Genomic DNA, 22383 nt, shown 5'->3' with positions numbered 1-22383 from the left:
AGCTGTCTCTATGTAAGAGGGAGTCTTTTCGATAGGAAAGGCCTATATTTCACATTTAGATGTATTTTTGTGTCACTACTTTCAAAATTGCCATATTAAAGCATGAACTAAAATACTTTTCTAAAATCTGAGTTTGGTCTTAACAGTGGTAATAAGAGAAACGAGTTAACCTGAAATTCTCTGTACCTTACACAGAATACTTCAAAAAGTGTTACCTGGACACGAGCAGACATCTTTGCAAGAGGCTGAATTCCGGGTCGAGCAAGAGTCTCTTTATGTCACTGCAGACGGGAATCCAGACCAAGGCAAGAAGAGCATTTTAATGAAACAGTAAAGCAAGGAGTTCAATCAATGTTTAGAACTTACAGAAGTTGATGTTTAGAACTTACAATAGTTACTCTGCCATGTCCCTGGTACTACGGAAGCTTCTGGAGCACAGGGTGTACCACGGGAGAAGTGGCACCTGGCAGCCACCACAGGGTCGGTGAGGCCCCGACTGTGGCTGACTCCTTGTGATACTACAGTGCAATTAGCTGCCTGACTACAGGCACGAGAACGTCACTGTTGATAAAGTGACTTTGCTAGTTACCAGGAACAGTTTATACCTTAGAGAAGCTGCATTCAGAACTTACATCTGAAACTATCCCAGAAATTAAATATTTACGGAAGAAGGGCTAGCGTTTTTATGAACTGATATTTCTAAAACAAGCAAAAATAGAATATTCATAAATTGGGGGGGAAGAGGAAAGAGAGATATTCTTTATTCTTTTTCCACTTAATCACAAATGTTAACCTCTGAAGAGAGAAACAAAGTCATAATTTTGATTTGCCATCAATACAGCATTCTATTACAGCCAACTTAGTAAATATTTAATTACATGTGATACTCTAGACTGCAAAAATGTGGTAGGTTGTACCAAGAACTCCTTGTGGACCCATATTTTTCTACTTCCTCTGCAATACTATTCCCAGTACATACTTCTAAATGCTCTTGGCTTGGGGAGCAAACTGATCTTCCCCAGAGCTGTGCCTGGCCCCACGTGGAGAGCCACTTTGGAAGCAGGAAGCTGGCCCACAGAACTGCCCGTGTCCGTCCTCACAGGCGGCTTCGCAGGGCATCTGTGGTGGAGGCCACCAGACCACAGGACGCTCTCCTCCAGCTCTGTTCCTGCCCAGACCGGAGACCAGAGCAGCCGGACACTTAGGAACTTGCCGAAGATAAATGCTGTCAGTGTAGCTATGACACAACCACTTCCACACGCACAAACCTCGGTGACAGAAAATGGCCTCTCCTTGGGCCACTAATGTTTCCTAAAACACAACCTATTTTAATTTTAAATAGCCTAAATGACTGTATTTTCCTTCCTCACATTCTTACCTAATAAAAAATAATTGGAGTACTTACTTAGACAATGAATTCAACTGCTCTTGAAGGAGATTCTTTATTTCTTCATTTTCTGGATAATCCCTGCACAGAAAAGATTTTGAATGAGTGCAATATCTCTTCTCTTACAACCATTTATTTCTTCACCAGAAAAAAAGTTGTGTTCATCACAGAAATAACCTCTTTGCAGTCCTTGGTTAAAACCTGATTGTTAAACAAAACAACAGTCTGCTTAGGAACCCACCAATCATCTTTAATGTCTGCTTCAAGTACCTTTAGTCGAACCACAAAGTGAGTCAAGAAAGTCTGACTTTCAAGAACTCAGAAAATGCAGCAGTGGGCTTCAACAACTAGCAGGTTTAGGGTCATGTTAGTTAATAAGGAGCTTAGTGACGACCAGAGAAGTCTGCTCATTCTGCTCAGTCAACAGGACTTGCGCTCTCTGGGCAGGTCCGCCCTGGAGAGCAGGCCCATCAGCGCGCTACTTTTCTCTTCTAACCTTAAACCTAACCTGTGCTCTCCACGCGGCGCAAGGTCAGTAACATTGTGGGCTTACTCAATAACTGAAAATAGAAGTTCTGGACGTATTTGTTTTTTGCAATGAGCCAGGCATTGAGATTTATAAAACAAAATACCTTTAAAGTAGGCCAATTAAAAAAGACTGAAGCCTGGCCCTCAATTCCTCTTGGCCTCAGCTGGCCCCGTCCACACTCCTGCCACGTTCAGCCGGTGAGACAACCGTGTGGCCAGCCGAGAGCGGAAGGTGCACTGAGCGCACAGCCGGGGGGCTGGCCACAAGAGGCAGGACGGCAGTTCCCCGAGTGCTGCAGTCCCTGCCTCAGCCTGGGTTTCAGTCCTGGAGCACTGCTGATTTCCACTGGTGTCCTTCATCCCCAAGGAAATTTAAAAGGACAACAGAAATGGAAAAACTTACACATGAGAAATATCCAAAGAATACTGTCCATTCCACGGCTGGTGGAGTAGGAAGGCTTTCAAGGCGAGGGAGGCCCTTGGGACAAGGAGATACGGGCACCACACAGGCTCTAGACAAAAAAAATCCAACTTAATAAAATTGTTATACCACTATAAAGCTTCAGCCTCAGACAATTTAGAGATAAGCTGGCAAAGAATTATGTATAAATCTGGTGACATATAACAGTATGGCCAATGTATCACTACTTAAGACACATTATGAGTGGAGAGATGTTCTTCATTCAAACTGACCAATATGTTTTTCTCCCTCTTTTAAAGATTTAGGTATCCTGTATGGTTTATAATCCTGCTTGAATAAAAAAGTCAACGCAACAATTCGACAGCAGTATAGCTCATTATTTAAAAATACTAACAGTCACACTCACCAGTATCATCTTACACCGTTCCATGTCTTTGCACTGTTAAGCTGACACGGTCCAGCAACCTTGAGCTTATTGCTACAGGGACTAGGCCCACTCTGGTCACATATCTTCTCAGCCTCCCTTACAAAGGCAGCCCTTGAACAAAAGCACTACCTTCCTAGAATCTAGGCCCTAACCCCCCCCCCCCCCCCCCGAATGCAGCAGTTGGCTGACTGGGGACACAGCAAGCAAGATTTGCCTGTTCTTCAACAACTTCCAGTTCAAAGAAACAGAAGACCCAAAGGCCTCAATACCCAGACAGTGGGCTCTGACGCTGAATGGCTGCACTCTGTCAGACTCTTGACCTGAGACACAATCTCTGGGGTACACTGACTTTTATGAACTCAGCCTCACGCCGCTGCAGTGTCCTGCAGAGCCCCCCACGAATCCCTTGGATAGAGTCAGTTACATGAAATGAAGCAAATTTACAAATGGCTTTAACACTGTGCTGTCACATGCGACAGCCTCTAGTCCTACATGACTACTGATCACTGGGAATACGAACTGCCAGTGATGAAAATGAATTCTTATTTTAATTAATTTAAAAATACACTGCTCACAAAATTAGAGGATCAGGGCACATGCAGGTACTCCAGGACTTTCAGCCTTTTGTACAGTGCATTCTCACCAATGACATAAAAGTTGGTTTTGCATGTCATTTGCATAATCAACTTTCTTTGACTTGTTTTTCTGATGTTTACTAAAAAATACACAAATACTTCTTTTTTTATCGCTTCATATTCATTGTGAAATATCCCCTAATTTTTGTAAGCAGTCTATTTGATTAAGTCACTGGATAACTTTTAAGAATATTTGGAAGAACAAGGATATAGGACTAATCTCTCAGTCATAAATTTTATAAAATCTGAACACGACTGAAGTATTCCTAGCTGAGAATGTGTCCTCTGAACTGAGACGTGCTCCCTATGGACCACACACTGGACCCCAAAGACCAAGCACTAAAAAGTGTCCACTATCTCATTAGCAATTCTTAATAATGATTTTATGTTAAAATGATAACATTTTGGATATACTGGCTTAAATAAAATTTTTATTAAGATCAATTTCATCTGTTTCTTTTTACCTTTTTAATGTAGTACCAGAAAATTTAAACTCACAAATGTGGCTCACAGTCTGTTTCTATTGGACAGCTCTACTGTAGAACACTTCATTCTATGTAGTTATGTATAAATTCAATCATAGAGAAAGTATTTTATGTGGACTTTCCAATTTCAAAGTGGGAAAGCGGCCAAGGCTATTCTAATATTACTTTTTTCACAACCAAGTTTTAATACTGATTCAATAAAATTATCTCAAATGCAGTCTATATTCAGAAGTCCCATTTTCCTCAAATATTCCAATAGCTGCATTCTTTTCAAAAACCTGAGGCCTAGCCAAGGCTCTGCCTGCTGCCTGGGTATGTCTCTTCAGTCTCCTCTGCCCCAGGACAGACCTCCCACTTCGCTTTTGATCTCACAGGATGTTTTCATTCTTACAGTCGGTTGTCCTAATGACCTACACTCTGGCCTGAGTGTTTTCTGAGCATAGACTGGGGAAACATCCCTGACACGAATGCCGCGTCCCAGCAGAAGGAAGCAGCACGTCAGGTCTCCTTCGGGTCCAGGTAGGGGGGAACTCCCCGGGGCTCTCTAGTCAGGGCACCGTTTCCTCTTCCGAATTCGTAAGGTTGGGGAGATACTGGGAGACTGAACTTCCTCCTCCGAGAACCCTCTGCCAGCCACTCAGTGGTCCTTGCTGGACTCACTGATGATAATGGGAGCTGCACAGTGGAGGTCTGCTAACTACCACTCGGTCTGTACCCACCGGTGCTCCTCTGTACACAGGGCTTCCCGCTCCGGCTCAGCCTGCGCAGGGGGCAGCACAGAAGACGGCGTGTCCTCACCGACTGTGTTTTTAAACTTGGATTTTTGTTATCCTGACAGCTGAGAAAGGGTTTCTTGGTATTTTTTCATTTATTTTTCTTCTTATGACTAAAGTTGGGCACCCTTTCACATGGTTGAGGGCTGTTTGTAAATCTTTGTCCCTCCCTGGGGACAATCTGTTAATGACACACAAACACTTCCCCCAGGTTATCATTCCTATATTGCTTTGCTTATGGTTTCTTTTGCTATGAGTTTTTTTTCCCCCATTTAGTCAAATGTATTTTTTCTCTCACAGCCAGTTATCAAGGCTGAGCCTGGTAAGAACGAGGCTCACCTGCCCACCACCGAACCACTCAAGTCAGCACTGGGCGGGAGGAAGGGGGTTAGTTACTCAACGCTCTCATCTGGTCAGCCCAGTAGGTGGCGTCTTATGATTCACAAGTCCTCCAGGCAGCCCCTGTCACCCTCAGACAGTGGTCGCTGCTGGCACCAAGTCACAGAATGTGTGTAAACAGTAAATATCAGGGAACAAAATATTGATGATACAAATTAACACCCCAGTTGTGACACATTCCCAAATACCCCAAATGAAACGACTAGCAACGACCTGGCAAGCAGAGGCAGACGAGAGGGAGGTCCCTGTCGGCCCTGGTGCTGGAAGCCCCTTCTGCAGCTGCTCACTTGGGAACAGTGTGCGCAGAGGGGCCCTCACAGCTGGGGCGGACGTCCGACTGAAATCTCTGAGCCTGTGGCGACACTACATATTGAAAGTGTGTGGAACCTGCATCAGACTAGAATGGTACTAACAAGTCTCATCTCAGATTCCTTTGAGATGCTGCTAATAAGAACATTAAGATGTTTACGCCATTTTATGACCCTGATAAACAAGGCAGCAGGCAAGAAGGAATCTTCAACTCAGAACCAGGGATTCCAGCCTCCCACACCGGCTGACCAGTCCTGCCTGGGGGAGCGTAAGACAATGTAAACAAAGAGGGCGTGGCAGAACAGGGCTCTCAAAGCTCTTCTCAGGGAGATTTGACCCAGCATTTTATTATATTCTCCACTTGTTATCAAGGGGAACTGAAGAAAATATATTAAACATGATAGATATATCAATGCATAGGGCCTAAAATGATTTCATTTTTATCCTGGACATCAGTAAGTCCAAATTATACTTCTAATTCCCCAAAATAGAAATATATGATCTCGGACATATTTTCTAAAACCAAATCAGCGTGTACCTGGAGGCACATACACAGACATCTTTTTCCTAACTCCACGTTTACACCACCACCAGCTTTATTCTTTAACTTTATTACGCAGTGTTCTCAGTTTTTAAAGTGCGATATGTATAATGTATGCACAATTTTATTGATATTCCTCATTACTACTTAACATTTTTTTCCCTTTCTGGCTACGGCTGTACCAAGAGAAGTTAAATAAAAATAATTATTTTTGTTACTTTAAAAGAACAATGCCATCTAAAATCTGGCCGCAGGTTGGATATTCAAGTCTGGTATTAAATATGGGCTAATTCTGCAGTCAGTGCATTTCAGAACAAGCCACTTTGGCTCTGGAAAATGTTAGATGCAAATTCTAAATTAAAGTCCAAAGAAAAGCTTCTCAAACATTTAGATGACATTTCCACACGTCTTTACCTAGAACTAGCAACTAAATTAAAAGACAAATCACCCTTGAAGTGACCTCAATTTCCTTAATATCCTTCGATTTCCACGACCAGCCAGCTCCCCCACCAGGAGGTCCTGCTATGCCGGCAGAGCTGGCCGGTATCTTAAGGACATGATGGAAGGTGATGTACAACTTCTGGCATCACCAGGTGGTACCACAGCCACACAGGAGGAAGTGGTGTCCAAACACTGCAGCAGGGGTAGACGGTGAGGCAAACAAAAGCAGACCTGACGGAAGTGAGCCCAGCCCAGCCAACACCCAGCAGCAGCTTGGTAGTGCCTCAAGCATGAGCAGAACACCACAGAGGAGGTTTGCAAAATGCCCCTGTCTCTGAAGGGGCTAAAGGCGGACCCTACAAAGGTGCCAACAATCCCCAGAGCCGCAGTTCTGCGCTGAAGCACAGGGCATGACTAAACACACCTCTTATAAACGTTTTACAGATCAGACAGCCTGGAGCGGACACCAAAGGCATGCTTAGAGAAAACTTCACGTGGGAAGTTTCCTACATTTCCCCAATTAGGGTCGGACTAGGACTCTATCCACAAGCATCTTGCAAGGATGGGCACTGAATTTCATCAGACAAAAACTGCATTACAACCGAGTGATGGCTATAGTCAATCTTATTCTTAAAGTTACATATGAGGTTATTTTTACTAAAACATTTTTCATTCTGGTAAAAGAAATCTAAAAATACATCTAATTTTGTTCTGGCTGTTTAACAAGTCATAAGATAGGCATCAAAATTCATAATACAACCCTTTCCAAAATGACCTTTCAATGACAAATGGGTGCAAAAGATAGAAGGCTCCTCACTAATAAGCCAGCAGCACCTCACCCCTAGGTTCATGTCCTCTGCCGAGTTCTCCTAAATTCTGAGAGAGCCATTTGACTGACATCTGTAATTGCAAGAGTCCAGCATCTCAGCAGCAAAAACACCCAAGATTTAATTTCTTAAATTCAGATCTCAGAAAGCAAGGATTGAGTGAACAGAAGCCACTGTGTCCTCAGAGAGACTCTTACACAAAATAAAGACAGATTTCAAAACATCCAATCATTAGAATGCCATACCGGTTAACTCCTGTTCGTCCATCCTAAAGCACGCAGACTTCATAGACATCTCGAGGACTCGGATACACCCATCGTCTGATGCTAAGATCACTTTATCTGACGTACACCAGTCCACGTCCAATATCCGAAAGGTCACATTTCTTCCGCTTCTTAAACTGCTCACCATCTGAACCTTCGAGAGTGAATTTGATTGTCACTTTCAGAAAGTAAAGAAAGATGTTTTATCATTCTGGATGACAGTCAAAAAAAGACGGTGCCCATGGCAAAGGCCCAGAGCAAGCTCAAAACTGAACAGTCTGGCAACCCATCTTCCACGGGCAGACCGCATTTTAAAGTTCCCAAAGACAGTAATAACAACAAAAACCATCTGCTGAGCTGTCCCCTCTGGAAGAGACACTGCAAGGAAAACTGTTCAGCAGGAGCACTGTTCTGAGGGTGGCAAAGCCGTCACGCAGCCCCCCCCCCCCCCCCCCCCCCCCGCGGAAGGGAGCGGCTTCCCGTGCTATCTAAGTGCGCACAGGAGGCTCTGCCTACCTCCTTCGCGTCCCACACTTCAGCCCCGTCGTTGTACATCGCTATTAATTTCTGGTTTCCTTTCCCAGGGGCAAAACGAATCTTCCGCACCCAGCTTCGGTGTGTAGGGATCCCTCTGTGGACACACACACAAACCAAACACCAGGGTGAAGCAGGGAAGACCCCGTCCTCAGAAACTATGTCCCACATCCCCTTCTAGTTCCGTTTCTGACAAGTTCTGGTGATGGGAGCCACTTCACTTTCTGGGCCGGGGCCACATGACAGAAAGGGGTGTGTGCCCTTTAGCAACAGCTGGAGCAATGTCCCACACTTCTGTCTGCCCCACTTGCAGACAGGAACAATCCAGAGCTGGCTCGAGGCCCAGGCCCTTACTCCCAAGTTCAATGACAAGAGACCCATGGCAAGAGGTTACTTAAAAAAACAACAACAAATCCCAAGAACGCATTCTTAACTCATACCTGGATACTCTGCCTTTCAAATCCCAAAAATTTAAATTTCCATCCACATCTCCAAGAACTAACATATCACCTTTCCAAGCGATGCATGTAATACTTCCCATATTTCCCTAGAAAAGAACAGCAACAAATAACAAATTGTCATAAAAGAGCAATATTTTTATTTAATGACTGTGATAAAGTGATATTTTAATAAAACTTAATTATAAATGGTGTTGCTTTATTATGAATGCAATTAAACACTAACAAACTTTGGACACTACAAAAAGAGCTACTTTCAGCACATCAACTTTGCAAAAAGAGATTTCAACCTCATAGACATTAAGTTATCTGACCTAGACTTACAGAGAAGGGATGTCTTTTGAGAAATAAATACCTTAAAGAAAATTGAAAGATTAAAAAAAAAAGAACGAAAGGAAACCCTTACTAGAGAGCTCTTGTCTCCAGCTTCTCTCTGATTGCAAAAGGGTAACTAAATCTCTTCTGGGGGAGGCTCAGAGCTGTTTCATAGGGGGGGGGGGCGCAGCTGCGACACACCAGGGCTGTGTCACGGGAGCTCATGAGCCCGGGCTGGGGAGTCTGTGCCTGCACTGGAGCCCGGACTTGATCACTTCATTTGCTGCAGGATTTGGGGCATGTTTGTTTAATTTCTCTATGTCTTGCGTTTTATCAATAAAATCGGGTAAGGTCATGAAACCTGGAGAGTTCCCCCTCGTGTTAATAAAAGTATACAGGTAAAGAAAGGCCTCAGAACAATGCCTACCGCACTGTAAAGCGTCAGTCTTCATTAACTATTAAGTAGTAAGTAGTATTGCTCAATTACTTCTCTACTTACTTTGTCAAGTCTTGGTTTTGCATTTGTAGAACAATATAACAGCTCACATACTCAGTCCTCAGGGGGCCCACAGTAAGCAGAAAGAAAGCTCCGGGCGGCCACACTGATGTTAATACACTGCACACACACACACACACACCATTCACACAAGTCCCAGCAGCAGTCATGACACAAAAGAAAAACTAGATTAAAAATCAGTGTCTTAATGAATTCATTAATAAAGTTGGAAAGTCATGTTCAATAAGGAGAATTCTGTGTAACATGAAGCAACACTCCCAGAGTTCCTTCTGTTCTCCTGCCGTGTTAACACAATGTTTAATTAAGAATTTGCCTTTAAATTTACTTAGTTGTCTTGAAATTTTTTCACATTTTATAATCTTACTTTCAAAACTTGTAAAAACTAGAATATTAAGGTTTAAGTTAACCCAGAAATCAGTGCTATCAGCTCAGAATGACAAGTGAGGCATTAAAAGAACCGTACAACAAAAGTCCCAGACTTTTCTGCCGAAGAGCTTGCTGCTCAGATCCAAGCCGTAGGAGGCACTAGGCACTTTCAGAGGCTGAGCCACAACCTTGCTGTGTGGCTCCAAACAGTCCCGACAGAGTCAGTGTGAGATTAAAGCCCAGCAGAACACTGACGCTGCCTACATGTAAGCTAGGATGTTCAAACAGGAGAAATGGGGCTGGCTGTAGAGCAGGGCCCCTCACTCCTGCCCACTGTTTTCAGCTGTCTGAATAAGGGCACTCAACTACAGACTCTCCATGCCAACAATGTAAAATATGCCAAGCTTCCTCTTCTTTTTACCGTATTTATATACTTCACAAGGCCAAAATCCGGAGGGAAAGTGTCACCTCAAAACAAATGTTGAACTTTACATTTGAGAAAAAGATAACATAAATAATAAACAAAACCTCTACCTAAAATCTACATTATAATCTTGAGAAAATATTTAATTACAGAAAATAAAAATAATGATCCTAAAACCACTGCTTGCTGTATTATAGAGTAGATGCTCACTTCCCTTTCCCTAAGAACAGTCTGCTTTAAAATCTGTACTAATTTCACCGGAGGCTAGACCCTTACTGTTTGGCTGGTCGCCCTCCCTTCTGAGGAAGCGGTGTCCCGCTGGGGAGAAAAAGGACCGGCCAGCAGGAGAGAGACTCGCTGACCCTGACCTCAGACAGCCACAGAGGGGGCTGGAGAGCTGTACGGTGCAGCTCTCATCCTGCAAGAAGCACTTATATAGAGAGGGAAACGAGTCAACGTCCAGAAGTGCTCACTTGTTTTGCAGGGAGGGTGGGGGAACTGGCATCTCAGTCACTGGGGGTTTCTAGGTTCTGATCTCAAGTGTAAAGAGATGAAAAAAAGGCGCCGATGGTCTGCAGGTGGCGCTGAAGAGCTCGGCTGGCCCGTGTGGGTTCTCATGGAGAAGTGTCAACATTTTAAGGAAGCAACTGGTTTTCCAAGGACAGCTACAAGCACTGGACCCTCATGTCTGCACTTGAGCATCAGCTTTTCTTCCTACGCCTTCGAGTTAGGTTACTTTTCCTATTGTAGCTAGTATCAATCTTTCATATTTGCATTATTATTTTCAACCTTTTAAACCAATGAAGAATTCTGGCACCACGGAGATAAGTCACACTAGGCCGTGTCCGGCTCTGACGTGCTCTGTGTACGTAAGAGTGAAATGACAGCTTGAGAGCCCTTCCGCGTGTGGGTGTCCCCCCTCCACAGCGAGGGCTGACACTCCCCGTCCTTCCATACACTTCTTTTTTTTTTTTTTAAATATCAAATTTATTTTTTTTAATTTATTCATTTTAGAGAGGAGAGAGAGAGGGATGAGAGAGAGAGACAGAGAGAAGAGAGAGAGACAGGGGGGATGAGCTGGAAGCATCAACTCCCATATGTGTCTTGACCAGGCAAGCCCAGGGTTTCAAACCAGCGACCTCAGCATTTCCAGGTTGACGCTTTACCCACTGCGCCACCACAGGTCAGACCATACACTTGTTCTTAAGGAAGGTGTGCTGGCTGGCCTCCGAGAGGTGCCACCAATTCTGCCTGTTGATACCAGGTCCCTGGTAGTCACCTCCCAGTGGCTAGATGACCTGTGAACCAATGGCATACTGCAGAAATGGCGGAGTGTGGCTTCCGGAAACTAGGTCCTAGAAGTCAGTGCAGCCTGCTTCGCACCGTCCTGAATCACTCACTCACTCACTCTGGAGGAAGCCAGCTGCCATGTCATGAGGACACTCTCGAAGTCCTACGGAGAGGGCCACGTGAGGAAGGACTGAGGCCAGCATTCGTGTGCCATGACCGGGTAAATCAGCCGTCTCAGGAGCGGGCCGCACCCCAGCCAGCATCCTGCCTCAACCTGAGATCCAAGCCACTTGTAAGACATGGGGCTAGCATTTGACTAAAACATTCCATTTAAGATGGCAATTCATATACATACACAATAAATCATCTCCTGCCTCTACTTAACCATTACAGTAGTATTAGTTAACAAAAACATCTTCTTAATCCAACCATTAAAAACAACCTGTGAGACACATGCTGACACAAACATACAAAACCTTAGAGGATTCCACAAGGACATAGGTAGAGAAATATAACTTAGTAAATATTAACGATACTATTACACTTACAACCTGATAATTTCCCAAAAACGATACTGGACTGTAACTCAAATCCTTCAGGTAATGCCTGAGCTGGAGAGAGGACAGGTGCTGGAGTCAGTCACACCTGAGATTAACCTGCCACGTCACCAAGCTGGGTGACCTCACACTCAGTTGTGTCAAAGGATAATAATTCCTCATGGGTTATTATGGGGATAAAAGTGAGTAGCACAAGGTAAGTTTTAATCAAAGTAGTTATAATCTTATAGCAGTATGGAACAAGTTTAATCAATGATAATATCTCTTTAAATATTAAAGTTTATTCGTATTAAATTTTTCTGAAATTGCTTTCCAACTGAAGTATGGCTTCACTGGATATGGAATCAACAAAATCTCTGATAAGAATGCTTAATAGCCCTGGCCGTTTGGCTCAGTGGTAGAGCGTCGGCCTGGCGTGCAGAAGTCCTGGGTTCGATTCCCAGCCAGGGCACATAGGAGAAGCGCCCATTTGCTTCTCCACCCCTCCCCCTCTCCTTCCTCTCTGTCTCTCTCTTCCCCTCCCGCAGCCGAGGCTCCATTGGAGCAAAGATGGCCCGGGCGCTGGGGATGGCTCCTTGGCCTCTGCCCCAGGCGCCAGAGTGGCTCTGGTTGCAACAGAGCGATGCCCCGGAGGGGCAGCGCATCGCCCCCTGGTGGGCAGAGCGTCGCCCCCTGGTGGGTGTGCCAGGTGGATCCCAGTCGGGCACATGCGAGAGTCTGTCTGACTGTCTCTCCCCGTTTCCAGCTTCAGAAAAATACAAAAAAAAAAAAAAAAAAAAAGAAAGAATGCTTAATAAAGAGGTCATCCAGGCTTGAACTCACATCTGGTGGGATCCGAGCACTGTCTCTCACTGAGTTCCCTTCCACCGTGAAGTGGTAAACTTGGCCGTCGGTGTCGGTGAACACAAAATGCTCGCGGGCGGAGATGTTCTGACTCAGCTCGGATTTACTTTCTGCTTCCTGCAACAAGCTTTGGAACAGAAATAAGATAAAAACAGTTCATTTCCCTAGAGTGACACCCATAATATACCCAAAACACAGAAGCATTAATAGGAGGTCCAGAAGCTTTAAAAAGAAAAAGGCTGGAGCTTTTAACAGGAAAACAGAAACCACTCCCAAACAATCACACCCACGAGAGAACCGCTGCCCCTTTGCCCGTACGGGGAACGCGGCGCCCCAATGCCACATGAGGAAGAGACCCCTCGCTGTTTCTGCTGCTGAACTCTCCTCAGCAGAGAGGCCCTACCTTGACCCATCCTTCTCTCCAGTGCTTTTATTTGTAAAACTGGTGGCGATGGGGATGGGAATGATACATCAATTTAGACTTCTCAAAATGACAGTGTGATCTCTCTGTACCTTCAATGTTACATTCATTTGAATTTCAGAAACCTGCAGCATGGCACACCGGCTGAAATTCCCCGGTGTGAGTTACTGACTGCTAAGCAATGCAATAGTTAAATAACTCTTCAGTAATCTGGGCATATACTAAAACACCAAAGTACGTTCACGAGCAGAGTGCAGCTTGCTCCCAGAGATGCCTCTGGATGACACTGGTCAAGGTCCCAACCACGACACGGCTGTTACAAACGACAGTGCCAGGGAAGAGCAGGCTGCACCTGATCACGGATGACTCAGCGATGCTCAGCTCTGTGTCTGAGACCACAGTCTGGCGGGCCATGGCCTCTCGGGTGGCCAGCTGTTTCTTTCTCAGGCTCTTCAAGTTGTGAGACGGTGACCACTCCTGTGAAGTAAAGACAGACACACCAAGAACTGCTCGGTTTCCTTCCGTCAGAGTCCTTCCAGAACAGCGGGGCACGCTCACCACTGCCCAGCGCCACTTATTACTACACACGAATCTACAGTTTGTTCTTAGGATCTGCCTGTTTATAGAAAGGCTGAGTGAGTGCATTTTAATTAGAGCTTAAGGCAAAGGTTTAATAATCTACCTGTACCTCCTGCTACCTCTAATCTCTAATTACAGCTTGAGGTAGAAGAGTTTAATGGCAAACTTCCAAGAATAACCTTTTGATACTTTCTTTTTTACAAAATGAAAATAATAAAGTTAATTACAGTCTCTGCTATTCCCTCCTTCCTCCCCTCGCCCTTAGGTGGACAGCGTAAGACCATCATGCTTTCTGATCACTGCCCATTATCACCCACAGGCAACCTCAAACCTCTCGTTTTATCTACTGATTCTTTTATATGCCCACCTACTTTAGTGCATTTAATCGAATACTCTCATATTGTAAATTCTGGATGCATAGTTGTTTGAGAAGCATGTATCTGTAACATACACAAATAGTACAGTGTTATCTACGCCATTCTGTCTCTGTTTCCAATGCCATGTAACATGCCACGTGGGCATCCACCAATTTTTAGCCTGTCTGTTCTCTTAGCACAGGACGCACGGATGACCTCTGGCCTCTCACTATGATGGGTAACACTGCGGTCCAGATCCTGACAGAAGGACGTTTGTTTGCCTAAGTGCTGTCAGGACGGCTTCTCTGGTCTACATCCCTGCCAGGGTACATAAGGGTTCCCACCACCCACATTACACCCATATCTGATGCTCTCCGGCTGGCTTGCCAGTTCTTGCTTGTCTAAAGGGTACATATTACTGATCATTATTTTACATTACAGATCTCTAGCAACTGATGAGTTTGAATAGACCTTCATTGCCTTTTAGGTTTTTTGGGCATTCATTAATTGATCATATACTTGGTCCGTCTTTCCACTGGGTTCCTGTCTTTTCATTATTCAAATGCAGGAGTTCCCACAATACTAATCTCCTAGAGGGATTAGTTAGTCCCCTGTTGGTCTTAGTCACTGGAAAATCTCATTTTCCAATTTGTCTTCCATATTTAACTTTGATATTGGTGTCCCTCATTAAATAGAAAGCACTAATCTTGATGTGATTGAATGCATTTTTTTTTGCCTTTTGAGTTGACCTTCTTTTGTCCTCTCCTGCCCCAGAAGACAAATATTCTTCTAAGTTTGATTATATAATTTTATTGCTTTACTTTTTTACATTTAGCTCTTTAATTTCATGGAGCCTACCTCTGAATGTATTAGGTAGAGACCCAGTTTTCTTCTCCATAAGGTGAGTTTTCCTAATACTGTCTTACAAAACCGTCTGTGTGCTCCCTCTTGGATTTGTGTGATCCTTTTCTGAATGGTAAGCTCCCAATGTTCATGTTCATGGGTCTGGTAATGAGCTCTTTATGACACTGGTCCATCCATTTCCTTCTTGGGCTAACACAACACTGCTTTTATTTCCCTGGTTTTGTAAACTGTACTGGATCCTACATTTCTCTTCTTTATCCAAAGGTTGACTTTTGCTATTACGACCTTTAGTCTTAAATAAACATTTCAGAACATGTTTATCATGCTCCCCAAAACATCTAAATAAAATAGGAATTGGAACTGTACTAATATTAACTTAACACCTTCAAGAATAAGAGTGATCTCCATTATTTAGATCATCTTATCTGAACACACCTTTTAAACAAGAAAATACATTGCAGTAATGATTTTAATTCAAGCCAAAGAAAAATATTCACCACATATATATAATACATACCTAAATAAACTGTTTAGTTCTTAAATTGCAACTTACCAAAGCAGTTATTGCAGGGAAGTTTCTAGACATTTCTCTAAGAATGGTACAAGTCCTAACATCCCATAATTCCAGGGGTTTATCTTTGAATACAACGGCCAAATACTGCCTAAAATAAACAAAATGACTAAATAAGACCCTTTTTCCAAAGTTTTCACCATACATAGTATATAAAAAGTTCAGTAAATCAAAACATTGCGAGATGACACATTCTAAACACAGACAATTTAAACGGTCATTGAGCCCTCATGATTAGTAGTCGTAAGAAGGAAAGCTCTGAGATGACCCAGCTCAGAAGAAAGAATCAGAAAAGCATGAGTGAGTTCACATCCCGGGGCCACAACTCACAGTAACCCTCCGCCCTCTGTTTTCCCATACATGACACAAGCTACCACTACCTACACCTCAATGGACATTTATGCAGTTATGGTAAAACTCAAGTGAGAAACTACAGGAAGTTTCTGTCCTGCTGACACTCAGGAAACATGACAGCGCCGGAAGAGGCCTGTCCCCGTGTACCAAACAAAGGACTCAGGTTCTCCACTCAGCACCAAGTCTGCCACGTGATACCTGTTGCAGTCTCAGACCACGTAACCTTTTCAAATTTTATTCTAGTCATCTTTAAAATGGTGTTAACCCTTGTCTTCCCTACCTCACTGAATGATATAAGGGTAAAAATAGAGCACACATGGAAGAATTTTATAAGCCATTACCTATTATATAGAGCAGTGGTCCCCAACCTTTTTTGGGCCACGGACCAGTTTAATGTCAGAAAATATTTTCACAGACTGGCCTTTAGGGTGGGATGGATAAATGCACAAAATAAAATTATGCAACTGGGCCCTGGCCGGTTGGCTCAGTGATAGAGCGTCGGCCTGGTGTGCAGGAGTCCTGGGTTCGATTCCCAGTCAGGGCACACAGGAGAAGCGCCCATCTGCTTCTCTACCCCTCCCCCTCTCCTTACTCTCTGTCTCTCTCTTCCCCTCCCGCAGCCTAAGGCTCCACTGGAGCAAAGATGGCCTGGGCGCTGGGGATGGCTCCATGGCCTTTGCCTCAGGCACTAGAATGGCTCTGGATGCAACAGAGTGATGCCCTGGAGGGGCAGAGCATCGCCCCCTGGTGGGTGTGCCGGGTGGATCTCGGTTGGGCACATGCGGGAGTCTGTTTGACTGCCTCCCTGTTTCCAGCTTCAGAAAAAAAAAAAATGCAACCGGCGTAAAAACTGTGGTATTTTTAAATATAATTGTCAAACTTACGAGACAAGCGTCAAGAGTGAGTCTTAGACGGAGTAACAGAGGGAATCTGGTCATATTTAAAAAATAAAACATTAGGCCCTGGCCGGTTGGCTCAGCGGTAGAGCGTCGGCCTAGCGTGCGGAGGACCTGGGTTCGATTCCCAGCCAGGGCACACAGGAGAAGCGCCCATTTGCTTCTCCACCCCTCCCCCTCTCCTTCCTCTCTGTCTCTCTCTTCCCCTCCCGCAGCCAAGGCTCCATTGGAGCAAAGATGGCCCGGGCACCGGGGATGGCTCTGTGGCCTCTGCCTCAGGCGCTAGAGTGGCTCTGGTTGCAACATGGCGACGCCCAGGATGGGCAGAGCATCGCCCCCTGGTGGACAGAGTGTTGCCCCTGGTGGGTGTGCCGGGTGGATCCCGGTCGGGTGCATGCAGGAGTCTGTCTGACTGTCTCTCCCTGTTTCCAGCTCCAGAAAAATGAAAAAATAAAAAATAAAAATAAAACATTATTCAGACTTAAATATAAATAAAACGGAAATAATGTAAGTTATTTATTCTTTCTCTGTGGACCGGTACCAAATGGCCCACGGACTGGTACAGGTCCGCGGCCCAGGGGTTGGGGACCGCTGATATAGATGCAATGCTACATTTTTATTATTACCTAGTATTAAAGCATCTAAAGGCTTGTATGTAAATAATGTAAGACAGAATCTGGTAAATGCTATAAAGGTTCATTATGAAAAAGAAGATTTATTTTGACAATAGGGAAGTGGTATTCTAAGCAGAGTTACAAGTGACAAAAGACAGGTAAGGACACAGGATGTTTGGGGGAAACCCGCTACCTGAAATGCAGAGTATGTGAGAGCAATCATCCTGAGAAAGAACATTAAAGTCTGAATCTAGGCCCTGGCCGGTTGGCTCAGTGGTAGAGCCTCGGACTGGCGTGCAGAAGTCCCGGGTTCGATTCCCAGCCAGGGCACACAGGAGAAGCGCCCATTTGCTTCTCCACCCCTCCCCCTCTCCTTCCTCTCTGTCTCTCTCTTCCCCTCCCGCAGCCAAGGCTCCATTGGAGCAAAGATGGCCCGGGCGCTGGGGATGGCTCTGTGGCCTCTGCCTCAGGTGCTAGAGTGGCTCTGGTCGCAACATAGCGACGCCCCGGATGGGCAGAGCATGGCCTCCTGGTGGGCAGAGCGTCGCCCCCTGGTGGGCATGCCGGGTGGATCCCGGTCGGATGCATGCAGGAGTCTGTCTGACTGTCTCTCCCCGTTTCTGGTTTCAGAAAAATACAAAAAAGAAAAAAGAAAAGTCTGAATCTGAATCGCATTATAAAAGACCTAAAATACCTAAAATGCCATGCTATGGTATGCAGAAATTTATTCTGCAGAGAACAGTGGATTTCTGAAGATTTTAAAGTAGGGGATAATGTGATCAGTTGGTTTTTTAGGGTTATTAATTTAGCAGACATGTGCAGAGTCGAGACTGACCGGAATGGAAGAGACCAGAGTCCAAACAGTTCATCTGAGCAAGTTTCAAACATTTTAGTCTGGGGACTCCTTTACATTTTTAAAAATTATTAAGGACCTCTCTCAAAGAATTTTATGTGCATTTTAACAATTCATGTTTTGCATATTAGAAATTAAGCCTATTAATAACCGCATTAATTCATTTTAAATGAAAAAAAAGAAACTAGCAAGATGGTTGATTTAAATATAAGCTACATGGATAACATTTAATATAAGTAACTTAAATACTACAATTAGAAACAGACTGTCAGAGCAAACAGAAAAACAAGCCCCAATTATATGCTGTCTACAAAAAGTCAATTTTAACCATACAAGTGAGTTACAAGTAAAAGGTAGGAAAAGATGTACCATGTAAACACTAATCAAAAGAAAGCCAGAGTGGCTACACTTAACAGACAAATCAGAACTACTGAGCAAAGAATATCACCAAAACCAAAAAGGACGCTTCACAATGATAAATAAGCCAATTATGCGAAAGGATATAACAAGTTTAAATATATATGTACCTAATAACAGAGCCTTAAGAGAGAAATCCACGAAGTTCAAAATGTCAGCACTTATCTATCTCTTAGTAATAGAAAAGCAGACACGATGATGTCCCTAAATGCAGAAAAGAATCTGGCAAAATTCAATGCCTATTCAATGATACAGAGTTCCAATAAGCAAGGAATAGAAAACTTCCTCAATTTCAAAAGGGTATATATGAAAAATCTATAGCTAATACGTCATTTAGTGTTGAAAGGCTAAATGCTTTCTCCCTATTAGCCCTGGCCAGTTGGCTCAGTGGTGGAATGTTGGCCCAGCGTGTGGATGTCCCGGGTTTGATTCCCAGCCAGGGCACATAGGAGAAGCGCCCATCTGCTTCTCCACCCTTCCCCCTCTCCTTCTCTGTCCCCGCCCCTCCCCCCCAGCCAAGGCTCCACTGGAGCAAAGCTGGCCCCTGGGGCCGGGGGGGCTGAGAATGGCTCCCCGGCCTCTGCCTCAGGCGCTAGGATGGCTCCACTAGAATGGATCTGGTTGCAAAGGCACAACACTCCAGATGCACAGAGCACTGCCTCCTAGTGGGCATGCCGGGTGGATCCCGATCAGGCACATGCAGGAGTCTGTCTCTCTGCCTCCCTGCTTCTCACTTCAGAAAAATACAATAAATAAATAAATTCTTTTTCCCTAATATCCAGCAACAGAGCAAAGATGGCAATTCTCATCACTTGTGTTCAGCACTGTACTGGAGGTCCTAGTCAGTACAGCAAAGAACAAAAGGCCTATAGACCAAAAAAGAAAGACACAAAAGTGTCTTTATTGCAAACTACACGATCTGATTTATAAGATCTATACACTTGAAAACTATAAAGATTTCTGAAACTAAAGAAGATCTGAGTAAGTAGAGTGATGCACCATGTTTATAAATCAAGAGACTTAAGATGCCCATTCTTCCACACTGACCTACAGATTCAATGCAATCCCCATCAAAATCACAGGCAGCTCTTTTGTTAAACTGATAAACTGATTCTAAATTTTATATGGAAATGTAAAGATGCTAGAAAAGATAAAATTTTGAAAACTATTTTAGAAAGCTTACTACTACTTTCTTTTGTCTTTTGATTAGTTTTCATTGAGTCTTCATTTTTAATAATCCTGCCTTTCATGTCTATTCCCTTGGAACAAAAAACTCAAAAACTCACTGGTATTAAAATGGGTATAAACTGTAAATAAAGAAAATGCTTTCTTTCACTTAATAAATAAACCCATGCTGAGGTGGAATTACATGAGAATTTCATCATTTAACGAACATAATTTTCTTAGTGGGTGACAGGATTTATATCAATACAGCCATATATACCCATCTAAAGAATATGATTTACACGAAAGTTACCTCATCTTTTTCGAGTGGAGAATTAATGAAGACAGCAACATAGTTTTGTGATCAAATTATTTTCCTTATATGGTGGTATGTCATAATTTGCTAACATTAAGATTTCTATATGGATTTTAGCAAATTCTCACTTTCTTAAAGATAAAGAAAGAATCCTTGAGATTCTACTGTGGTAATATCAAAATTTTTTTAGGTTGACACTTACTTCAAATGAGACACTTTAATCATTTCAATGGGTGGTTCATCACTGCCTCGTTCACCTCGAAAAGCCGTACTCCGACCTTGAATTGTAAACAGTACAGAAAATGCACATAAGACATGAAAGAAACAAGAAGCCACACCAATGTAATCTGATCTGTGCAACTCCCTATTTTCCCATTCACTCTTCTGCTTGCTTCTGTTCCTAATAATCAAAATGCAGAAGTATTCTCAAAAATAAGTTAAAGACTTGTAAAGAAATATATTACTGATATTCAAATATCTATTTTATAAAAAGATATTTTTGGCCCTGGCTGGTTGGCTCAATGATAGAGCATGGGCCTGGCGTGTGGATGTCCTGGGTTCGATTCCCAGTCAGGGCACACAGGAAAAGTGCCCATCTGCTTCTCCACCCCTCCCCATCTCACTTCTCTCTGTCTCTCTCTCTCTTCACCTCCTGCAGCCATGGCTCAACTGGAGTGAGTTGTTCCCTGGCCTGAGGATGGTTCTATGGTCTCCAGCTCAGGCGCTAAGAAGAGCTCAGTTGCTGAGCAACGGAGCCATGCCCCAGATGGGCAGAGCATCATCCCTCAGTGGGCTTGCTAGGTGGATCCTGGTCAGGGCACATGTGGGAGTCTGTCTCTGCCTCTCACTAAATAAAGGAAAAAAAGATATTTTCACTTGTTATAGAGTTTCTTGAATTTCCTCTGTGATTTCTTTCAAATAATTTAAGAAACTAAGGAATATCAATTTCTAAAGTTTGAGTGTATTCATGGAAGAGCAATTGTCACTGTAAAAACTACTGGTCTATTTAAAGTAATATAAACAGTCCCATGATTACAAATACTAACCAGTAGGGAAAACATTACAGATATTTAAGATTTCTTGTCCCATATGCAAAATACTCAACTGAAATATTGTGACATATTCCTATCAAAATTTCTCTACAAACTAAAACTGGGGAATGATAAGATTTAGTTAACTGCCAAAGAAGCGAAATGATTTTTTTAGTTAAAAAGTGCAAATTCCAACTTACATCAAAACAAATAAATTTTAATATATTTTCTGAGATTTATATTAAACAAAAGAGAGAACATACTCAATTTAAAGACAGCTGCACGCCCACTAGCCTCCCCACTCTTCAGTGCCATCAGGGGAATCTCACGATCGCCATTCACTGCGTGTTTGTTCCCTGTCTGCCTGACTCCCTGCTGGTCGGCTGCCCTCCTGGGAGGACAAGGCTGTAAGAGCCTATAAACTAGGAACTCCTGTCTCACTTTAAAAAGTCTATTACTTAGAAATTTGTTCCTCAAAAATATATTGTAAAAGAGATTTTAAGTTATCTAAAAGCCCTGAACTTTGAGCTGACTAAAAAAAATGAACAGGGCTTTTCTTTTCTTTTTTTTTTTTTAGTAAACGATACTAGAAAACACCATTTTGTCCCTGGGCTACCATGCAACAAGGGAGACCATGCAACAGTGCCGGTCTGCTGTCTAACGGTGGAGCCGGGTGCTTGAGGTCTAGTGGCATACTCTGATACCAATGGTAGTTGTTCTCAACTATATCCTGGAAATACATATTGAGACTACAAGGGAGCAACAATGTACCTGCTTTATTACACACACATCTCATTGGTTAGAACCATCTACGTACAGTCATACTACTATGCCATTCTGAAGAAACCACGTTTTTATTTTAAAAAATTATTTGAAATCCATGTGCTATAAAATAATTTGAAATCCTCATTCTATTTTCAAGTTTTTCATTTTAAAACTCTTTGGGTTGTAGGTTTTTAACAATTCTGAACAAGTTACTTTACCAGAAGTTTCCTATTATAAAGTCTTTGAACTCCCAAATTAAATTTCCCCATTCAGTCAGCCTATTAAAAGTTTTAAATTTGAGCATTTTAAAAACAATCCTTACCTGTAAATTTTTTAAGGGTTTTCTGTAAAATCCAAAATTTTGAAATAGAATCTAATAAAGCTAAACTACAAAGATTTATTTTAAAACTGTACTTTTGGTTATCTATAACAACGCACATAA

General features: G+C 43.2%; 1 protein-coding gene across 2 annotated transcripts in view; it reads right to left on the bottom strand.

Moving 5' to 3' along the window:
- WDR11 (WD repeat domain 11) overlaps positions 1 to 22383 on the bottom strand; it is a 53144-nt gene that overhangs the window by 6214 nt on the left and 24547 nt on the right. For both annotated transcript variants that reach the window (XM_066238419.1, XM_066238420.1), the window contains exons 13-22: positions 20348 to 20423; positions 15514 to 15622; positions 13514 to 13638; positions 12720 to 12867; positions 8411 to 8517; positions 7953 to 8067; positions 7419 to 7590; positions 2319 to 2427; positions 1406 to 1468; positions 216 to 281 (exon numbers count right to left, since the gene is read on the bottom strand). In XM_066238419.1, the coding sequence (XP_066094516.1) occupies positions 216 to 281; positions 1406 to 1468; positions 2319 to 2427; positions 7419 to 7590; positions 7953 to 8067; positions 8411 to 8517; positions 12720 to 12867; positions 13514 to 13638; positions 15514 to 15622; positions 20348 to 20423 (1090 nt within the window). The remainder of the gene's footprint in view (positions 1 to 215; positions 282 to 1405; positions 1469 to 2318; positions 2428 to 7418; positions 7591 to 7952; positions 8068 to 8410; positions 8518 to 12719; positions 12868 to 13513; positions 13639 to 15513; positions 15623 to 20347; positions 20424 to 22383) is intronic.

This window comes from Saccopteryx bilineata, chromosome 7, assembly GCF_036850765.1.
Source record: "Saccopteryx bilineata isolate mSacBil1 chromosome 7, mSacBil1_pri_phased_curated, whole genome shotgun sequence".
In the NCBI taxonomy this organism is placed as follows: Eukaryota; Metazoa; Chordata; class Mammalia; order Chiroptera; family Emballonuridae; genus Saccopteryx; species Saccopteryx bilineata.
The sequence above is the reverse complement of the archived record's forward strand: the minus strand, read 5'-3'. Positions and strand labels throughout refer to the sequence as shown.